Below are 22,887 nucleotides of genomic sequence, written 5' to 3'. Positions count from 1 at the left end.
TAAGTCTAGCTAGTAGACTGTTTTTGGTTCATTTCCTGTACTTGGATCGGATCGTGTTCTCACCTACAAGGAACCGAACTCTTGTTCACTTGGAAGAGAACACAGACCTTTGTTTCGGAGCGGACCAGAGTTCAGTTGTTTGAAGTTTGAATGAACTTTCAACCCCCCCCCTCCAAACCAACCACAATATCTGACCAAACACTCCAGGGGTCGGTTAAAATGGACCAAACTGCCCAAGTGTGAAAGCAACCTTACACTTTAGTGGGTAGAAAAGACAGAAAGACAGAAAAGATATAAAATAGAGTGAGACCTCTTCCTTCAGCTCTGCCTCTCCATTTTCTGTTGCATGTGCGATTCATCAGAACAGTCAATAGGATCTCTTTCTCTCTCTCGCTCTCTCTCTCTCTCTTTCTCTCTCTCTCTCAAATGACCTGGGATTGGCCAAAGTCTCCCGTCACAGCTAAATTATCTAAAGCCCAGAGGAGATGCCGAAGTCCAGTTTTCTCTCAGAGCACTTAAAGTACAATAGGCTGAAAGATTATTATGCAAGCCCAAGGACACCAAAAATATAGCAGCACAGTTTTACAGAGAAACTATACACAGAATATTATATGCCTTTCTCTGAATCCACTATATCAGGCCTCTGCAATCAATAGTGATAATCACAGTGTTTAGAAAGAGATGTGATTAAGTAATGCTAACATATGGCTCCAGAATGGAGGTGTACAGCAGAGCCGAGAAACAAGTCTCCCTGGTCCAAAGTTAATCTCAGCTTGGAGGAGTTGCAGAGGGCGAGAGCAGCACTTGAGAAGTTGAGCACAAAGCCACGAACTGATTATCATTCCGGAAAGAGAATAAGCACATTATTCAAACAAAGCAGCAATGGAAATCATGCAAATGAATGCAAGCTTTTTTTCTTCTTCTTCTTGCTCACGCTGGTTAAAAAAACAATGATTAATAGACAAAAGTAAAGTTTTTTTTCTTCATTTTTTCCTCTGGTTAGAGTCCATGAGGATAAATGACCTCCTCCTCCCTCTGCGCGACAACCGTACTGATTTAAAGGGAAAATGAACATCTGTGTTATGTTGGAGTATGAAAACACAATGATCAACCAAACAAAGTGAAAGCAAACAAACCTGCGCAGCAACAGGCCTGAGTAACCTTCAGCAGCCATTGTTATTGTCTATCACTTCTGTGTGTGTGTGTATGTGTGTGTGTGTGTGTGTGTGTGTGTGTGTGTGTGTGTGTGTGTGTGTGTGTCTCTGTCTGTGCGCGCCTGTGCATGTGCATGTGCATTTGTGTGTTGGGTAATGTGTGTGTGGATGGAAGTGTGTGTGTGTGTGTGCATCTGTATTGTAAACAGCTGCTTATACAGCCTTTATATCAAGGTCAGGTTTACTTCAGCAAAAACAGCATCTGTTGCCAGGCAACAACAGGAGGATTTAGGAAGTGCTATGTTGAGTAGCGGATGTTTAAGTCCAGTCAGAGAGACACAGTGAGACAGATATCGACTGTGAAAGGCGACAACTGTCAGGGACGCTGCATTGTACACTAACATTGCACTGATTTTACATTCATCCACTGACATTGATGATGGAGAAGAGACCCAGAGACACAGCAGAGGATATTGAAATGCTCTGATGTGAATTAAACCGTGATGCTGTGGTATTGAAAGCTGCATTAACCCTCAGCTGATTTTCACTCACTTTTTACTCCCTTTAGCTACAAGCTTATAACCTCTGAAACTGTGGCTAGGTGTGACATTGTTACTGTGAATTGTCACATGGGGATCAGAGCCTTTTTTAATCTTTTCTCCAGCGAGAACCAGGCATTTATTTAATTATATAATTACACGATATGAACCATGTCATGGTCATGCGTTGACTCTATCATCATTATGTGGTTTTATTCACTGATTATTCCCACTTATGTTCACCCTTTCATGTTTTTCGTGTGTTTTATTTCAAAGCACTGCTGAGCTACTGCCAGTGACATAATAACACCACTATCAATAATGCACAACAGAGGTTATTGGAGTTATTAATGAATGAAAGCAGTATTTATGTCAAAGAGGGAAACAGTAACACACACAAACAACTGCTGCCAACACATCAGCCGAGGCTACTTGATAGATTTTCGGCCCCTGAATGAAAAAAAATAACAAAAATAAACATGAAATCACAAAGAGTAACTGCTTCAAAATCTTGCCCTGGCAACGTGCTTCTTTCACACACTGATCAGCTGTGACCACAGCCTGTAAAAATGATGGACTAAGCTTCCGGGTCTGAAAAGTGAATCAAGAAAGAAGCCAAGGCACTCGAAAAAGGTCAGTCAGACATCACTCCATTAGTCTTTGGGATATAGTGACTGGGACTGAATATCAGCTAGTCTTGAGAGGTCCGGACTCTGAAGTTGAGAAAACTCAGATTCAACATGACTTAATAAGATTAGATATCTTTCAGCCATGACAAAAGGCTGCATGGGATCATGGAGCGTTGTAGTCATGAGGACTACATACTTGTTTTAAATAGATATGTTGCTGCAGCAAAAAAAACATACGTAACATACAAATAACATACTAACAACGTTTAGAGTTGAGATGGGGGGACATCATGAGAGGAACATTTATGTTTAAATGTCTCTTACAGGCATATGTATTTAAGGGGGACAATTGAACAGAGCCAAACTATTATACAGTTCAAAACAGTACTCTATCAATATAGAAAGGAGAACTGAATGTAAGAATTAAAATGTAATGTGAAAAGTGAATTGTTTGTGGTTAGGGTTGTAAGTGTTGTATGACCTACAATTTTGTATGCTGTATGCATATTTATTTGATTTTTTTATGCAATGAAATGATATTGTAAAGTAGAGTCTTTGCAGTAGGACTATCATTATGCTCCTTCGTTAACTTATCCTATTTTTGGTAAAGTCTGACTAATTTCTCTACATCTGTGGTTTTATTTTGTTCCATTTTCTCTTTAAAAACATGCTGTTTAGTGTTAGAAATGCCTAAAAAAATCATATCAAAAACGAATCAACACAGTGCCTAGTCAAGCCCGGACTTAGAGGGTGCATCAAGGGTGTTAAAACATCGACACACACTTCAACCCACCCCCGACAGTACTAAGCTGAGTAAGATCCCTCTCACCTGGAAGTAATGAAAGGATACGTCCGGGCACCACAGGCTTCCTGTTGACCAGAGCGAAGGACAGCTCTGTCTGCAGAAACACGGCTGACGCCTTGATGAAATGCTGTCCAAAGCGCAGGGTCAACATGTCCCACTGAGTCTCAGGCCTGGAGAAGAAGCAGAGACCGCAGGTGCTCAATAAGATCACACTGAACACAAGGTTAGGATAGGGTTCATCACACACATGCACACACAGCTGCACGCCTTCACTGAACAACCTGACTGACAGGTTTCATTACATTGGAGTCTTTTTTTAGTTTTTTAGTTTTCTTTTTTAACCTTTATTTATCCAGGTAAGTCAATTGAGAACAATTGCAACCCCGTCCTGTTACACTCACACAGTTCCACATTCCTACCTGGGAGCTTCCCAGTTCAACCCCAGTCTGATCTGCTGCCACTGAGCAGCTCCACTGGAGCGGCCGGGGTTAAGGGTCTTGCTCAAGGGCACCTCAGTGTTGGTAATGAGGGAGGGACAAGCGCTGCTCTTTCACTTTTCCAACTTTTATCCTGTCGGTCTGGGGATACCATTAGGCCACTACTGTTATCTAATTTGTCTGAAGGGAATTCTTAGACATTACTAGGGCTAGTATTTCCCCCTCTCATTCCCCCTGCTCTGGCGTTTCCCCCTCTCATTCCCCCTTCTCTGGCGTTTCCGAGCCCCTAAACCAGAGACATTCAGAAACACTTCTGACCCGTTTTGGTTTGGAATCTGTAGGGGTTGTGTTGCAGTTGCCGCAAACGGAGAACTTTGACAACACCAACGTTGACGCCAACGTTTTGCCGCCTGAAAAAATAGCTACTATGTTACCATGGCAACTACCAGCAATAGGCGGAGTATAAATGTTGCTCCTCCTGTTTACTCCCAGCATACAAGACAGTCAATGAGATATTTTGGTTTGGGTGTGTTTTGAAACAGAGATAAGATCTCCTATTGGAAATAAAGATCACTTGTGTGCACGGAGATCACTTCTGGTTTAAAACGCCACTTGAAAACCAAAAGGCAGCAATGTAAATGTAGCCATAGTCACAATATTTCATATCAGTATGGCACTTAGCACCTCCTAAAACAATTAGAATTGCTTCATATAAATGCCAATTAACCAGTGCACTTTTTTCTCCCATCCCAGAATGCTGAGTGGAATCGCCAGACCTTCCTTCAAGCTTTTTGATCAGGCGACAGTTGGGCATTAAACTCAGGAAAGAGGTACAGGGTTCCCCTGTGCAACTGTAGAGGTATAAGCACTCCTTTGTTCCTCTCACAGTCAAGCTCATTAATGAGCAGCGGTGAACATATGCCTATGAATTCTTTAATGTACATGTGTGACTGAATGTGTATAGTGATGTAAATGGAGGACTACATGCAGATTTTAACTGAATGTATGGATATTTAGGAATGGATAAATTAACATTTTTTATGACGGAATGCATGGATGCTTACTGAAGTAGAAATCAGTGTTTGTAAATCATGTATGCAAGAACAGGAGAATGTAATGTGGCTTTTTATTAGATTAGTATAAAAAACAGTAATCTGCAATTTTTCCCAGTGTCCAAAACAAATTTCTCCTTAGGGAGACTAATAAAGAACCTTTGACTTTAAATATAGTAAATATATCCAAGACACACCCAATGATCTTGTCATGCCACTACTCAATCAGGGTACTGGCACCTTTTTCGGTCACTTTCAGCCAATGGTAGACCCACATTTCTAAGCAACGATTAACCGACAAAAGCAACTGGTGTCAACTGTTGGCGAGAAATGAGAAGTCAGTGTTCCCTCTTCAGTCTGATTGAATTTCTGCTTCGTGGAGATCTTTATTAACTCAAGCAATTCAAAACGGAAGCCGGAATGTGCGGTTAATGGTGGCTTATTTAAAAAAGGTAAAACACTCAGCATGAGAGCAGCTGAAGGGCATGGCAATACATTGTTATAAACCTCTCACTTCAACACACCTCGGCTTCACAAACTATTATCATTTTCTGAAACAGCCTTCAAGGTTTTGACAGCCCCACATATTCTGGCTTCACATTTTACCAAAATATGACATATGAGCTCGCTAGCTAAAGCTAAAAAATTGTAGAAAAGCAATAACAAGCAGGCATGACATATTGAATCCAGTGGATAGATGAAGTTCATGGTGTCCCTTTCCTTCTGCTAGTAATCAGAGCAGAAGGTGGGAAAAAGACATCATCGTGCACGACTGTTTTTCTCACAGTGACACTCTGCTGTGGTGGAGAGATGAATCCATCTTATCGGACCATGTCCGAGAAAGAAAGATGGTGTCACGTCTGACAAACTCCTCCATCAACTATTGCATGGTTGGCATCCTGCTGAGAGAAGAGATTATTGCCACCGCACAACGCCCCGACGAGCTGAACGCTCCACAAACACATTCGGTTTCTGTCTCTCCGTTGTTTTACATAAAAAATGAAAAATCCTGACGACTGATAATACCAAAGAAAATCAAGCAAAATCGAGATGGATTGGAAACATATACAGACAATAGGTCTGGCATATCTGAAAGGCTTTCCTCTTAAATAATGAGCAATACCACACTTTAAAAATACTCTGGTACAAGTAAAAGTCTTGCATTGAAAATGTTACTTAAAGGGTAAGATTATTGGGAACAAAAATCTTTGAATTTGGTCCAGTTCTGTGTATAATTGTCTACTCATTTTTGGCTAATATATTGTCTGTTAGTTTATAATAAAAACCTTGTATTTTAATAAACTACATATCTACAATACAATCTTAATGTGTAAAGTAATTAGTAACTAAAGCTGTCAGCTTAATGTAGTTGAGTAAAAAAAGTACAATATTTCTTTCTAAAGCCAAACATAGGGGAGAAAAGTATAAAGTGGCAGGAAACAAAAAGACTCAAGTAATGTACAAGTACCTCAAATTTTTACTTAAGTACAGTACTTGAGTAAATGTAGTACTTGGTTACATTCCACCGGTGTTGAGCAGCGTTGGGAATGAGAGCAGACTGTTATTGGCTGGCGTTACATATCCGCGTGGGGCCGAAAGACGATTTGCAGACGCCCAGAAACGTCCTGCACACAAAAAAATAAGAAGAAAGAGAGAATCCAGGCAGAGGGGAAGGTCTCTGCATACACAGGCAGCACCACACACTTTTAGTGGGTCATAATGAAGATTGAGAGGGATACTTTTGCACTATTATTTTACTTTAGGATAATACTGCATATCATATATTTAATGGTAAACACCAGGGTTTTCATATTTACTGATATTACTAATATATGCAGAATGAGGGGGCTTAAGTGCTCTTCACATATGCCAACAGAACTTTTTTCAAATTTTTGAATGTTACATGTGTGTGGGAGGGCTTCTGGGCCTTAAAAGCCATTCTGCACATTGATTAAATAGGACACATGCAGGTCATTTTTCACTACACACAAAAACTAGTTTTGTGTAGTCTCAGTAAGCATTAGTACTGCTACCACACCTGCCGTTTCTTACTTGAATACGGGCCATGTTAGCTAGCCAGAGACGACAACTGTCTGTCAAAATGTAGAGATCTATTACAGATTTCGAAATGCCAAGCTGAGAGTCCCATACACATATTACTAAATGTCCATTTATAATAGGAGGGTGGTGATGGCGCAGTGGATAGGACACATGCCTTTGGTGTGGGAGACCTGGGTTCAATACATTGTGTCCCTTAGCAAAACACTTGACCCCTAGTTGCTCCAGAGGTGTGTAACATCTAGCAATATTCAAATAGAATTAATATTTTATTAAAATTAATAAAAACTACAATTCTGATTTTGGACTTCTTTTGGTTTTCTCAATGTGCAATGTGTTCCTAGAAGAGTTCACAATCCACCAAGCACAACAAATAACTTTGGTAGCCCTGAAAAAAACAGCCAATTCCCTGAGTGCATGCTGATGCATGCTGGTCTAAGGCAGGGGCGTGTCTAGAGGGGGGGGGGCGGGGTTTCTTTATTAGGAATAACCCCCTGAGATGTGACATCTCGTTTTTAAGGGGGTCCTTAAAGGCCAACAAAACAAATACAGTACATTCACAATTAGACAAAACAGTTAACAAAACAACTTGAGGGGACATAAAAATTAAAATAAACATACATCACAAACATACACACATACTGACAAACAAGAACAAAAGCTCTCCATCACACCAAAATCCCCCATATCCTCTTGGCCAGGTCATGTTTGTAAATGAGAAGTGGTTCTCAAACTGTTTACCTGGATAAATAAAGGTTAAATAAAAAATATCCTCCCCATTCCAACCAATAAATATTAGACAATTTGTTGAAAACAAAAAAGTTAAATTAATTGTGTTGTTCTATCCTATCCAACATATGCTATTTTTCTAAGCAGATTTTCTAGGCTCTATTCTGACAAAAATATCCCCCCCGACTGATTATTGCTCCCCCTGTGCCACCCCACTTAAATAATACTGAAATCGGCCCAGGTCAGAGGCGGATGGGGGTTGGGATTTTGGGGGGGTTGGAGGGTTTAATCACACCTAATGATTGTGAGATGATCCCCTTTCTTTGTGACTTACTGGAATGGGGTTAAATGGCGCCTACGAGATTCCACGGCTCCCTGTTGGTGGGCTGCGTGGTCTGACACAAGCAGAAAGGGGGGGGGGGGGCAAAGCTGGATTAACGGAAAGATTACACTGGGCAAACTGGGGTTTATGGGCCCCCTGCCAATCGGTACTTTGTCATTTGGTGAATAAACAAGATTACTTTTAATTGCCATATTTTAATTTATTCATGTAGGTATTTTAATGCATCTGATAGGGGGCTGGAAAAATAATTGATTCTTAGATGCATTGCAATCGTCTCTAGAACGATTCAATGCTCAATTCCAATTTCCTGAAAGAGGATGGAATAATACAACCTAGTTTAGGCAAGAGCGCAGAAAAAAAACACACAAATGGCCAAAAAAAAAAAAAAAGGCAAAACACAAATAGGCTGTTGATCTACTTTATCTCATCTGACCACCTCATGTTTCATGTTCTCCACCTTTAAACATGACTGAGCCTCGGACATGGAAGATTACTATGAGAGAAGGTGACTTTCACAAGCATATTTAAGGCTTAAGCGTGAAATGACTACACAATAAAAACCTCAGCAGATTAAATATTTCATTACATCCTGTGTGACAAATACTGCTTAATATGTAAGGTGGCCCTGAGACCACAACATGCAACAATAAGAAAACCCACACAAATAAACCACAGTACGTTTTTTTGCACGTTTTCTTATTGTTGCGTGTTGTGGTGTATTTGTGTGCGTTTTCATAATGTTGTGTGTCGTGGTCTATTTGTGTTCATTTTCTTAATGTTGCACGTTGTGGCCTCTCAGGGCCAGTGTACATATGTCAAAATCTAGCAAACTCAGATTTATATGTTTATTTTTTTAAATCATAAACGGAAAAATTGTTGTTGAAAAGTTGAGATGCATCGATAATCGGTTTAGAATGGAAGTTGGCCTCTGAATCGTAATCAAATTTAATTGTGAGGTGCTTATTTAAACTATAATATATACACACACACACACACACACACACACACACACACACACGGAGTTGAGCTCAACTCAAAGATCTAAGACTTTTTCTATAAACACAAAAGGCTTATTTCTCTCACATTCTGTTCACAAACTTGTCTAAATCTGTGTTAGTGAGCACTTCCCCTTTGCAGAGAATCCAAAAACCAGTCAGTATCTGGTGTGACCGCCGTTTGCCTCATGCAGTACAACACATCTCCTTTGTATAGAGTTGATCAGGTTGTGGATCGTGGCCTGTGGAATGTTGGTCCACTACTCTTCAAAGGCTGTGCAAAGGTGCTGGATATTAGCAGGACCTGGAACATGCTGTCATATACACCGATCCAGAGGATCCCAAACAGGCTCAGTGGGTGACATGTCCGCTGAGTATTCTGGCAATGCAAGAACTGGAATACTTTCAGCTTTAAGGAATTGTGTACAGACCCTTGCAACATGGGACCGTTGATTAACATGCTGCAACATGAAGTGATGGTCGCAGATGAATGGCACAACAATGGGCCTCAGGATCTCATCACTGTATCTCTGTGCATTTAAAATGCCATCAATGAAATGCAACTGTGTTTGTTGTCCATAACAATGCTCACCCACATGACGCCATACACACATTCTGACATCTGCCCTGTACAGTGTAAACCGGGTTTCATCCATGGAATGTGAAAATTTGCCCACTCAAGTCGGTTACAACGCTAAACTGCAGTCAGGTCGAGACCCCAATGAGGACGAGGAGCATGCAGATGAGCTTCCCTGAGATGATTTCTGACAGTTTGTGCAGAAATTGTTTCAGCAGCTGTCTGGGTGGCTGGTCTCAGAAGATCTTGGAGGTGAAAATGTTGGATGTGGAGGTCCTGCGCAGGTGTGGTTACACATTGTCTGCAGTTGTGAGGCCAGTTTGATGTACTGGCAAATTCTCTGAAACGCCATTGGCGCTTATGGTAGAGAAACGCACATTCAATTCACGGGCAACAGCTCTAGTGGACATTCCTGCAGTCAGTATGCCAACTGCAAGCAGTTGATAAAACTGCACATTTCAGAGTGGCCTTTTATAGTGGCCAGCCTAAGGCACATTTGTGCAATAATCGTGCTGTCTAATCAGCATCTTGATATGCCAAACCTGTGAGGTTGATGGATTATTTTAGCAAAGGAGAAGTGCTCACTAACACAGATTTAGACAGTTGTGTTAACAATATTTGAGAAAAAGAAGCCTTTCGTGTACATAGAAAAAGTCTTAGATCTTTGAGTTCAGCTCATGAAAAATTGGGGCAAAAAGTTTATGTGTATATTTTTCCTCTAACCGGGTCCCCTAGGGGCAAACGGGTCCTAGGCACATGCCGAGAATGCCTATGCCCAGATCCAGGCCTAGGAGGAGGAGGGGGGAGGCTGGAGCCTGGAGATAGTCACAGCACTAAGGCTGGGTACCCAATTAATACTTCTTAGGCACCAACCAAATGGCCTCTAAAGTATCGTTGAGTATCTACAAATGCCTCCTCATTCAATACCCAATTTCAACTAAAGAGTAAATCTCATCAGAGTCAGTGAGCCAATAAGCACGCAGCATGCCTGTACCATGATTTATTAATGTCTGTGATTGCTTGTCTAACATCACACATTGTAGAGGCACGCAGGACAAACTCTAGGTTACACAGAGAGATGGCGGTTATGTAGTAGGAGTTGAAAAATATATATTTCTAAATTTGTAATGTTTAATGTTGGAATTAATTTGTGTTTCATAAAATTGGTTTAGGAAGAATTTGATTTCAATTCAATTTCAATTCAATTTTATTTATAGTATCAATTCATAACAAGAGTTATCTTTAGACACTTTACAGATAGAGGAGGTCTAGACCACACTCCAGAATTTACAAGGACCCAACAGTTCTAGTAGTTTCCCGAATTCCAAGAAGATTTCCAGATTCCCAGAAGAATATGAAATGCCAAGATCATCATCTAGTACCTCAAAAAATACATAAAATGGTTGACAAAGCTTCATTAAGCTTCATTTGGCGAACACTAGCATCGGTACACAACATTTTGGAATGATACAGAGCCCCATACCCCCCAACACACACACACACACACACACACACACACACACACATCTCTCTTTCACTCTCTCCATTATCCTACCTGAGCAGCTTATCCACCAGAGAGATGGAGAGAAAGTTGGAGAGAGAGAGAGTTTGGATTTGGTCCCAGAAGACTCATCCACACTCTCTTACCAGCTGCCTCTCCTGCATTAGCATTCCAAATGCACTCTGACAATTCCACAATTAAGAACTAGAATGCTGCAATTAGTTCACTGCGTGGAAAGATGACCCAATTAGTGTTTACTTTACACAGATTTTATCACCTCCAATTTGTAAATGCCAACAGCCTATTCAGCTCAACTGATTTCTTTCTTTTATTGGGAACGCTCCCAGCACAGGCCGTAACTCCCACTGAGGAGAGCTCGTGTAAATGTTTTAGTGATCTCAAGTGCAGAGAACGCTTCACTGTCTCTTGAAAACTAAATGTGGAAAGAGCCTGCCAGGGTAATTATAGGTCATTACATCAACTCTTTATGTGTAAATGCTGACCTATGGTATGTCACTTGCTGTGGTGTTTGGCCAAGAACGGTTGTGTGGTTATTAATTATTTACACTCCAAGGCAGTGGTGGAAGAAGTGTTCAGAGCCTTTACTTAAGTAAAAGTACTAATACCACACTGTTACGAGTAAAAGTCTTGCATTGAAAATGTTACTTAAGTAAAAGTGTATAAGTATTGTCAGGAAAATATACTTACTACTTAGTATTAAAAGTAAAAGTACTTGCAGAAACATCCTTAAATTACATAGAATACAAACAATGGTAAATGGTTGAATCCTTTCAGCTGGACTTATATTGTTGGCATGTTTACTTTATAATAAAACATTAGATTGTATAAACTACAGGTGTTTCCTGTGAAGAAATCTTAATGTGTAAAGTAACTAGTAACTAAAGCTGTGGGGGGGATCAGTCTTTTGTGGTTGCTGCCCCAAGAATCTGGAACAAGTTACCCCATAATATTTGGACAATTACAGATGTAGGTCTTTTTAGGTCCAAACTCAAAACCTATTTGTTTAGAATGGCTTTAATGCGTAGCAGTGGTGTGAAAATTTCAAACTCCTGTTTCTCTCTTTCTTCTAACCTTTTCGGATATTACTGTTTTTTATTGTATATTTAGTTTTACTCTTGGTTTCTGATGTGAAGCACTCTGGATACCTGCTGGTTACTCTACAGTGCTACATAAATCAATCAAAAACTGATTGATGAAAAGAAAAGACTCAATTAAAGTACTTAGTTACATTCCACCAGTGCATAAAGGAGCCCGTAAGATCCCACCTTTGTGGTTTTAACAGTACATCTTGACTGTTTCTACTGATTGAAAACTCCCTACTGTATCAAAAAAGGCCATAAACAGTAGATACATATGTAGAAGAGGCCAAACGTTTGGACACACCATTTCATTCAATGTGTTTCCTTTATTTTCATGACTATTTAGTAGATTCTCACTGAAGGCATCAAAATTATAAATGAACACATATGGAATTATGTACTTAACTAAAAAAAGTGAAATAACTGAAAACATGTCTTATATTCCAGTTTCTTCTAGTAGCCACCCTTTACTCCTTTATTCCTTGTGCTTCTTGGCCTAAACAAATCTCTTCTGCAGTGGTTTACTAGCTGCTATTTGACCATGAAGGCCTGATTCATGCAGTCTCCTCTTAACAGTTGTTCCAGAGATGTGTCTGCTGCTAGAGCTCTGTGTGGTATTCATCTGGTCTCTAATCTGAGCTGCTGTTAACTTGTGATTTCTAAGGCTGGTGACTCAGATGAACTTATCCTCAGCAGCAGAGGTGACTCTTGGTCTTTCTTTCCTAGGCCAGTCTTCATGTGAGCCACTTCCGTTGGAGCGCTTGATGGTTTTTGCAACTGCACTAGGGGACACATTCAAAGTTTTCACAATTTTCCAGAGTGACTGACCGTCATTTCTTAAAGTAATGATGGCCATTTGTTTCCCTTTACTTAGCTGATTGGTTCTTGCCATAATATCAATTCTAACAGTTGTCCAATAGGGCTGTCGGCTTTGTATCAACCTGACTTCTGTACAACACAACTGATGGTCCCAACCCCATTACCAAGGCAAGAAATTCCACTAATTAACCCTGACAAGGCACACGTGTGAAGTGAAAACGATTTCAGGTGACCACCTCATGAAGCTCATTGAGAGAACACAAAGGGTTTGCAGCGCTATCAAAAAAGCAAAGGGTGGCTACTTTGAAGAAATTAGAATATATAAGACATGTTTTCAGTTATTTCACACTTTTTTGTTAAGTACATAATTCCATATGTGTTCATTCATAGTTTTGATAATCTACGATGTAAATAGTCATGAAACGCATTGAATGAGAAGGTGTGTCCAAACGTTTGGCCTGTGTTTACACACACACACGTATATAATAAATCAAAACAGATTCATTTCATGCAGTGGACTATGCATCTGCCAATGTCCTGTCCCTCTCTATCCTGGGGTATTATAGTGTTCTTACAGTGTGTCTGTCTGGTACCCCTTTAAGGGGCCCCTTGATCTTGGTTTTGCTCTGCTGTTTTAGGAGACTTGGTAATTAGTGTCCTGTTTTGAATTAGCAGTGGCGGGAATTGTATTTCAGGGATAGTTGGTTCTACTGTGCTACAATGTTAAGGACTAACATACTGCAGAATGGAAAAACCAATCTGGTGCACAGAGGCGTTAAGGCAGAAAAGCGTTTTTGCGAGTCGTGTCTGTTCACATTTCTTTTTTCTTTTTTTGTGATTGCCATTGGTTTGCCAGAAGGAAGCAGAGGGATGCATTTCTAAATCTGGACATTCATAACTTGCTTGTTTATTTATTAAGATCCCCATTAGCTTCTGTCTGTCATAAGCAGAAGCTACTCTTCCTGGGGTCTTGTCTTTAGTTTGTTTCAGGTAACTGAATAATTTATGATCCAGAGTTGAAGAAGGCAGCTTTGAGAAACACAAAGCTAGGTAAGAATAAAAAGAAACGCATAAGGTCTGTGGGTGCTGATTTAATTCCTAATGTCATCAAATTGTTGACAGTGAGGATGGTATTTTTTGATGCTGTTTATACAGAGGTAAATCTTGTATATTGATAAAGTCAGATCCCTGATGCACACTTACCTTGGTACTGAAGGAATGTTGCCGTTAACTGGATTACTGCCTTGCATGGCCTCTTGTTTTTAAGTGATAAACTAAAAGTATCAGCAGGCCCGGTGTGGTTGTTCTGAGGTGGGCCTTAAATAAAGGTTGTCTCGGATTCAGCTACAGCCCCTCATTAACGTAGACTTGCTTTGCCAGACCTTTCTCCACAGCACTGCAGAGAAGGGTCTGGCTAGAAAAACATGCTCTGGGTTTTTGGCATTTCTTTAACTCAGTCACAATAACCTAATTTAAAACAATAATGAATGTGGTTATTTTGACAGAATAACCGTGTTGTTGTATCATATCCAAAATTTAATGTATGTCTAAGGACCCTCCCAAGTTATTATTGGTCCCCCTTGTGCCGCCCCACTTAAAAAGCCTGGAACCGCTCCTGCCCACAGAACTCCACCAACTTGGCCTGGCAAACCCAGTTCCTTTAAAGGACTGGGGTTATTCTGAGTCACTCACTAAACTGAAACGGGTTGTGCGAGTAACTTGAATCACTTGAGTCAGTATTGCTAAATCCCTAATGGGAGAGCCATTTAGTCACAGAAGAGAAAGCATTTTGAGCCAGACTGTTTATTTGTTGTATTATCTTAGTGTAGCCTATAAGCAGTATAGGGGCGTTCTATGTAGACATAGAATTAGGAACAAAGACATGTCCGTAGTGAATATACAGTATTATTATTTTTCAAAATCGACTGTGTGCTCAACCTAGTTGCATTTTAAAATATTACATTTATACACCAAACCTACAGTAGGCCTAGCTATGTTATGTCAGAAGTGAAAGAATGGCTTCAGCTTTACTCTGAGCTCATTCAGTCTCTCTCGTCTGCTACAGATCCACTCAGTTTGCTGATTCACACAATTGACTGGCTCACGGCAGAGCTCACGAGTCGAGGACTCATGAGTTGTCTCCAAGGCGAGCCTGAGCCACGAGCAGGGGCGAGCTTGCACCATTTCGGACTGTCTAATTGACCTACATGCAATTGAACGTACTATATTTATCCCCCAAGCCTCCAGTAAGTCTAGCTAGGCTACGTGCAGAACATTGTATGTTATTTCAGAAGTGAAAGAATGACTATTGTTGTTGATTTCCTTTACTTTGAGCTCAAGGAGAGACTCCACTCGCTGGTCTGAATCCGATCCACTCATGAAAACTTAGCCGACTGACTCACGCGAGCATTGACAACTCACGAGACAGTTCTCAAGTCTCTGAGTCTGCGGGTCGGAATGTCTCTCTGCTCACTCAGTCGTTTGAGATTCAATTCAATTCAACTTTATTGTCATTGCACTGTCACAAGTACAAGCAACGAAATGTGATTTACATCTATCCAGAATTGCTATACAGGGTATAAATATTGTATATAATTTTATGTATAAGCAAATGTAATAGTAAGGAACTTTAAGATGTTGTGTAAAAATATAAATATAAATATAAATATGGGAGCTCTATGACAGATTATACAGATTATACAGAGTATAAAGTATATGTATAAGCAAAAAAAGGAAATAATTGTAAGGGACTATAAAATGTAGTGTATAAATATGGATATAAGAGGTCTATGCACAGATTATACAGAATATACACGAGTGTTAGTAAAAGGATTGTTAGTAAAAGGATTATATATGTATTAGCGGGTTTATAATACAAGATAAATAATGGCAGATTAGATTTACAAAATATATTACGATTATATACATATGTGTATGTGTGGGACAGTCCATGGTATGTGTGTGCGTGTGAGGACAGTCCATATATTATTATTGTATGGGTGGACGGGGGGGTTGCCATTCTTATAGTTGTATCAGGAGGCGTTCAGAAGCGTGACAGCTGTAGGAAAGAAGCTGTTCCGGTGCCTGGTGGTTCTGGTCCGTAAGCTTCTGTAACGCCTCCCAGAGGGCAAGAGGGAGAAGAGTGTATGTGCAGGGTGAGTGGAATCCTTTGTTTTTTTCCCGGCCCTTTTCAGACACCGCTTCCTGTAGATGTCCTTGATGGTAGGGAGTGGTGCCCCTGCGATGTGCTGGGCAGTTTTCACCACCCTCTGCAGTGCCTTCCGATCGGCGACAGAGCAGTTCCCATACCAAACAGTAAAACAGTTAGAGAGGATGCTCTCAATGGTACAGCGGTAAAAGTTTTTGAGGATCCCTGAGGACAGATGGTTCTTCTTCAGGGTCCTCATGAAAAACAGGCGCTGGTGCACCTTTTTGATAAGTTTGGAGCAGTTGGTCGTCTAGTTCAGGTCCTCAGAGATGTGGACACCCAGGAACTTAAAGCTTGACTTTAAGACTTATTGACTTGTGTAGTTGTCATTGCCTACAAAATTCTAAGTTAAAAAGTTTTTTGCAGCTAAGAGAGAGTGTGTGGCGATGTTATCATTTTAGATTCATTTTAGTAGGACTCAATTGACCCGGGGTAAGGACACTAGAGACTCGTGAGTCAATTTAAAGACTCAAGATAAAGAGCTGAGTGAATCACAACTCAAACTGTGGCTGGTCGGGCATTGCCAACATGCCAGGTTACCACCAACAAGAGCGCCATCTTGACCAATACACACAGCATGTGACAGTGAGAATGGTATTTGTTGTTGCTGGTATTACACGGTAAAATCTTGTTTCCTGATGAAGTCAGGACTGTGACACCGGCTCTCCCTCCTACCTGGACGAGTCAGTGCACATGCCTGCCTTTGAGCATCTGACATTTTCCCCAACATCGGACAAGACCTGGCAACAACTCTCCACGCCAAACATGACATTTGTAATGAACTATTCCCCCCCAACCCCCAGCTATCAATGACGGTCCACTGGTGGCAGATGTTCTGCCTCAGCACCTGGGGGAGGGGGCAATCAGCATTTTCAACACCCATTAAGGCTGCAGACTTGGTCCAATCAAACACCCTCGCCATCAAAACTCTGGAAACTTTGCTCTCAGTGAGCTCCAACAGCTGCAGTCCTTCAGTTTGTTTACCAGAATAGGACATTTTGACATCATTCATTTCCTCTCTATGGTCCTTCTTTACAATCAGGTGCTGGTCAGTTCAGTGCCTTTGCTTCTTTGACTTGACCCCTAACAAGCCTTGAGTGCAACCGGCCCACACTATTTAACCGTGGACCAGTTAATCTATTGAGGATCACACCGGGGCTTTGGTCAGATTGGAGCCAGGTGCTCAGCACCACAGACTCCCAGCATCATTGTGTGAAAGAAAGTGCAGAAAAATGAAGATGGAGTTTTTCACCTTTCAAAGAGAAACTTTGGGGGAGACTATTCCCTGCAGTTCATACATCAGCTAGGTGTTTAGCAGACGGAAATAGAGTTGGTATTCTCATCAAAGAAATGCTGTTACACAGACCTCTATCAAGACAGGCCATGTAGTCCATCGCTGTGTCCTAAAATCAGGTTCAGGTTCCTTTATTTAAACCTGTGGGTAGATATTTTCTGCAGCAAGAGTATGACGTCAGTCATGACACAACTACAACAACACACCAAAAAACTGATCAAATACTAATAAGTGAAATAAAAACTTTCAAATACATATTCTTTCTATGTACATGAATCTAAATCTAATTATTATAATTAAAAATGCTTCTGTCATATCTGTGCAAATATGGCTCCCGCTTGTTCAGCTCAATGATAGCAGCAGGAAAAAAGCTATTTTTGCACGGCTTTTTTTGCTTCTTTTAACCGTTTCCGGTACAATTCAACATATTTCGAGACTTGAAAGTAGTCCTTTGTGTAATAGTGGTTCAGTAAAAGCCTTTCCCGCTGCAGGAACCTAACAACACATAATGTATAGCATACATTCATTTTCACAGGTCCTAATTTAGTCTCCACTGCTCTATGCCTGATTGTGGAAGGAGCTCTTAAAACTACAGGAACTAATCTGGGCACAGTTTGTGATGAGATACTAGATCAAGGTACCAGGTACTTTAAGGGATTGCAGACAGTGCGAAGGGTTGTGAATGGCCAAGACAGAGCTGGTTGATAATTTGATTTTATGAATTGATTCACACTCATAGTTAAGGACATTGTTTAAGTTTTTTTTTTTTTTTTTTTGAAAAACCATATTTCCCAGTACTGCTCAAAAACATCACAGCAACATTTGCATTCATCAGAGGGACACCAACACATGTACAAAACAAAGCTAATTTTGGCCTGTGACTACTGAATGTGTCTGCTGTTAATTTGCTAAGTATCTCAGTGTGGCGTTTCAGCTTGTCTTACTGCCCCTAGGTGGCCAAAAAAATGAATGCGGCCTTAAGTGACACTGAAAAAACAGAACACTGCTGCTGTATGCAGAGCGGCTCTCAGGTACCACAGCTACGGTTTGTCTAAATCCTGTGAGAGTGTGTGCAGCCCGGCTGCTTTGACTTGACACACTGTAAGCCTGAGGGCAACCTCAATTACATGTGTGGCTGGTGTAAATGGCAGCCGCCCACAGCTCAAATCAAATTGCTTTTCACAGCACAAATTCCCTTAACACATAAATTTAACTTTACTTCCTCTGGTCATAAATACGCAAACAATATATCCTATACAGGGGTATGAGTGTGCGCGGACACACACACACACACACACACACACACACACACACACACACACACACACACACACACACACACACACACATTCTCTCTATGGCAGAATGTGTAATGTATGTCTGATTTTCTCAGTGTAACAAGCTCTCATCAGCTGTGACTAAATCCATTGGTGTCTTTAGCAATGTGCCTACAAATAATGGCGGATGTATGTTGAACAGTGATTCTTTTTTTTCAGAGTGGAACAAAGGTAATCATCCATCATTTGAGCTCACAGTAAACTAACTTTGTAATAATATGACCAAGGGCCAGATTCCATAACAAAGCGCAGGGCAAACATGCACTGCACCTTTCATTCAGCTGGTACTCCCAATCTCTGCGCATTAGCAGCTTATAGGAGCTCATTATGCAGTCAGCTAGTTGGGCCGAGTCCTACAGGGACACTTGGAGAGAAAAACCAGAGCTCATAGGTGCAGTTCAGGACCTTTGACTGAGATCATCAAGTTCAGATAGTAAATAATTGTTGGCTTGTTTCCTAGGACTACAGATCAACTCCACCGGTGCATCTGTTATCCAATGGAACGACTTTTTCAGGGCCGCTAAAACCACCAACTGTGGCCTCGTCCTGTCTTTGGCTTTTTTTAATCAAATCAAATACATTAACTCTAATCCAGAGCCAGGCCCTAATAAGAATAGAAGCTCTGAACACACTGGGGCACTGGATGACTGCAGCCTTTCAGGCACTGCTAATGGAGCTCAGTCACAGCAGGTGTCAAGGTAGCAGCCAATAAGGAAGCCACCTGCCTTTTTGTTCTATTGATAAAAACATCATTGCAATCCAATAAGCGCTTGTTAAACCGTGGCCTCGGCCTGTTTACAAATGGAGATCACACGTATTAACTGAAGTCAATGTTAAATCAATTAACAAAGAGTAAATAAACCCCACATCACTTCACCTGTCGGTCATGTCAGGAGGCAGAGTGCCGGTTTAGGTAATCATAAGAGCTCGGCCACTGAAACAAGATTTAATCCCATCTGCACTCCTTCGTAACTAATTTGATTTAGCCGAGCAGGAGGACGACCCTCCTATCAGCAATTTCGTCTTTTCTCTGGTAAGGAGATAACTGATGAAGCAGTCCCGTAGCAGTGTAGTCTGGGCAAAAAGGAGAATGTCGCAGAGCGAACATTACACTGCTTTGAAATTAAAGGAGTACATCTACAACAACAGCACCTCCGCTACTTGCCCATGTGTATCATACGCAACACAAATGGGACTCGCGCTGAAAGGGAAATCTTATTTAGATCCAATTTTCTGATGGGAGGTGGCTGAACAGTATATCTGTCAGGCGCACTTATCAAGTCTTTAGGCCAGAATGAGTATTACACGCAGAGAGAAGGGATAGGCTGGGGACTAATAAAAGAAGTGAAGGGTAATGTGAACAAACAAGGACAGTGATTGGTGGAACTCTGGTGTCAGTGTGGGAGGACGGCATGGAGTGGTAGAAGTAGAACTTAAGTTTCCTTTCCCATCTCTGTTCAATATCAATATCTGGTCAAAATTCACTTATTGCTACATTGTAAGACCATTCACCGTAAATGTAGAGTACTATACTGGCAGCAGCCTCGCCTATACAGTTTTTTATTAACTATTGTTTATTTTTTTAATTCAAGTTATTTTACTGTAAAAAGAAAGTTTCTTACTTTAGTTAGATTAACAGCAATATACTGTTAGCAGCTTCTCCTATACAGTGTGTTATTATTTACAGTATGCATACTGTTTTGTTATTTTAAGTTAGTTTACTGTAAATAGACAGTTTCTTACTATAGTATTAGTATAGTACTATAGTATAGTACTACTGTTTATTTACAGTATGCATACTGTTTAATTTTTAGGTATTTAACTGTAAATGAACAGTTTATACTGTATTATTAAAAGGTACAGTAATATTCATGCTGCAGTGTAATTCCCACCTATTCCTTTATTTTCCCAAGATGCATTGGTGTAAACAGTTAACACCCACTATCTTTAACATTTGCAGATAGTGCTGTAATATCCTTTTTTTCCCCCAGCATGCAATGCCATTTTCAGTATGATACACGGTTTACAGTGTATGTAGGACCCATGAAACGCTTCAATGGGCCCTGTTACAGAGTAGGAATCTATGGCCGCTCAACTTGCATTTCTTTTGGGCTTGAGCCTTGATTTGTCCCAAAACAGCAGCCTTCAACTGGGGAACACCACGCTCAGTCTGGGGGTTGAATTTGAATGCTGTTAAACCAATCCAACCAAGACCGAAATAATAACTTAAAAAGAAATAAACGCAAACCATGATCACATCTCATGGATAAATGTTGATTTAATCATATGTTATAATCCCAAAAATACCAATAATATCAAAGTGATACAGCTTCTCAGCTGCTGTCCCGACTGGCAGAAAAAAAGTGCTGTGGACAAGAAAGATGATTCCAACTGAAATACATTAGTTTAAAAAAACTAATGCTGACTGTCACAAAAAAAATGTGTCAGTGTATGCGAATCAATAGATTAAATCACATGACTACTTCTTCTTCGGCTGTGAGGCTGCAGGTGAAAGTCATGTAATGTTATAGCAGGCCTTTGAAAAAAACAACCCAATGCACACAGACCACAACACCATCAAGGCAAGGCATCTTTATTTATATAGCACATTCCAGAAACAAGGCAACTCAAAGTGCTTCACATAAAACCCTTAAACAGCAGTTACTGTATATATAACAATTATTAAATAGAGTAAAATAGGACAGATTTGAAAAACAAGTTACAGTGCAGTATAAGAAATTAATGATTATTGGGGCGTTTTTTGGCAGTTCGCAGATTATCTGTATAAGTGTTTTATTTACCTGATAACCGATAAAGTTAATTAACTTAAAATTGAGCTACTTTGGCTCGGCTACAGCTCTGTGTCTGTCCCTCTGCTTCGGTTTCTCTCAGCACTGAGTCTGACTTAATGTTCCACCCACAACACTGTCTCACTCTCTGTTACTGGGTATCATATTGAAAAATTCTCATTTATTAAATAATTGCTTAAAGCATTTAAAGAAAGTTTTGTGTTGGAGTTTGTACTATTCCAAAATGTTAATTTTGACTTTCATTTTCACTGTAAACGTATATCGGTTCCAAAGATCAGTTATTGGTTTCATGAACTACTAATAATTAGGAGTCCCCCAATCCTCCTCCCATCCTCAGTCTATTAACACAGTGAACACATTAATGAAGGAAACAACGTCCACGGCCTCGAAAATAGTTACATGTTACAACTTCATGTTGTATTCACACTCTCTTTTCACATCGTAGGAAAGCACATCGCTATCGCCAGATGAGTGAGAATTTTATTTGGTAAATTTTCACTAACAAGTGTCTGATGAAGGCATGTTGGGGGGTGAAATTAGGAAGCTAACATTAGCTAATGACCTTACGTACTACTCAAATCCCTTTACATAGTACAGGAACACACATTCACAGACTGTGGCCGAGGCTGCCGCACAAGGTGCCACCTGCTCATCAGATGAATACTCCCACACATTTACACTCCAATGGGGCAGCATTGGGGGCAACATGGGGCTCAGTGTCTTGACCAAGGACACTTCGACATAGGACTGCAGGGCCAGGGATCAAATCCCCGACCTCCCAATTGGCAGGCGACCGCTGTACCACTGAGCCCTAATAGAACCCTAGTGCAAGCGTAGGTTCGGCAGAAACCAAACCCTGTCAAAAAGCCCAATATTCGGCCGAAGCCAAACCCAAATCCTGGATTTGGTGCATCACAACTATTAATGGGTGTCTGTATTGGCCTTGAAAAACCAGTAGAGGTCGATTATTTAAAGATGAAGGCAGCAGCAAAAAGAAAAGTCTTCAGCCAAGATTTGAAAGCTCAACAGTTGCAGCAGAGATGCAGTTCTCTGGGAGTTTGTTCCAGAGAGCATAAAAATTGAACACTGCTTCTCCATGTTTAGTTCTGACACTGGGGACAGAATGCAGACCTCATGAACCAGAAAGCGGACCTTATGTACCACCCAGCCCTCTCAGGTGGTCTGGGTGGTTCATAAAGTAGAAGCGGATCAGAAATGCATTTTGGACCTAAACCATTCAGTGTTTTTTAATCCATTAGAAGCATTTTGAAATCAATTCTTTGAGGGACAAGACTCACATTAAGGATGTGAGGTAGCCTTGAAATAAGTCTGTACAAATAGTTATCTGGCCATGTTTGACTGTGCACACTTTGAGATTGTGCCTGCTTGAAGGTACTTGTGGTGTTGCACTGTGTTGTAACCACATTGATACTTTTAATTGAATATTCAGCACATTATTACAACTGATCACAGTCACCTGAATTTGTGTGTGATATGTGG

At 40.6% G+C, this 22,887-nt stretch overlaps 1 protein-coding gene and 1 long non-coding RNA gene across 3 annotated transcripts in view; one reads left to right on the top strand and one right to left on the bottom strand.

Moving 5' to 3' along the window:
• The window catches only part of fhit (fragile histidine triad diadenosine triphosphatase), a 369,059-nt gene that overhangs the window by 233,860 nt on the left and 112,312 nt on the right, over positions 1–22,887 (bottom strand). For both annotated transcript variants that reach the window (XM_034869177.1, XM_034869176.1), the window contains exon 4: positions 3,173–3,297. In XM_034869177.1, the coding sequence (XP_034725068.1) occupies positions 3,173–3,278 (106 nt within the window). In that variant the 5' untranslated portion in view covers positions 3,279–3,297. The remainder of the gene's footprint in view (positions 1–3,172; positions 3,298–22,887) is intronic.
• Positions 127–22,307, top strand: LOC117943193. Its single transcript, XR_004656306.1, has 4 exons — positions 127–137; positions 1,466–1,470; positions 5,255–5,264; positions 22,220–22,307. It is a non-coding gene; the product is annotated as an uncharacterized LOC117943193 (long non-coding RNA).

Source organism: Etheostoma cragini, chromosome 4, assembly GCF_013103735.1.
Source record: "Etheostoma cragini isolate CJK2018 chromosome 4, CSU_Ecrag_1.0, whole genome shotgun sequence".
NCBI lineage: Eukaryota > Metazoa > Chordata > Actinopteri > Perciformes > Percidae > Etheostoma > Etheostoma cragini.
Note: the sequence above shows the minus strand (reverse complement) of the source record. Positions and strands in the feature narration are given on the sequence as shown.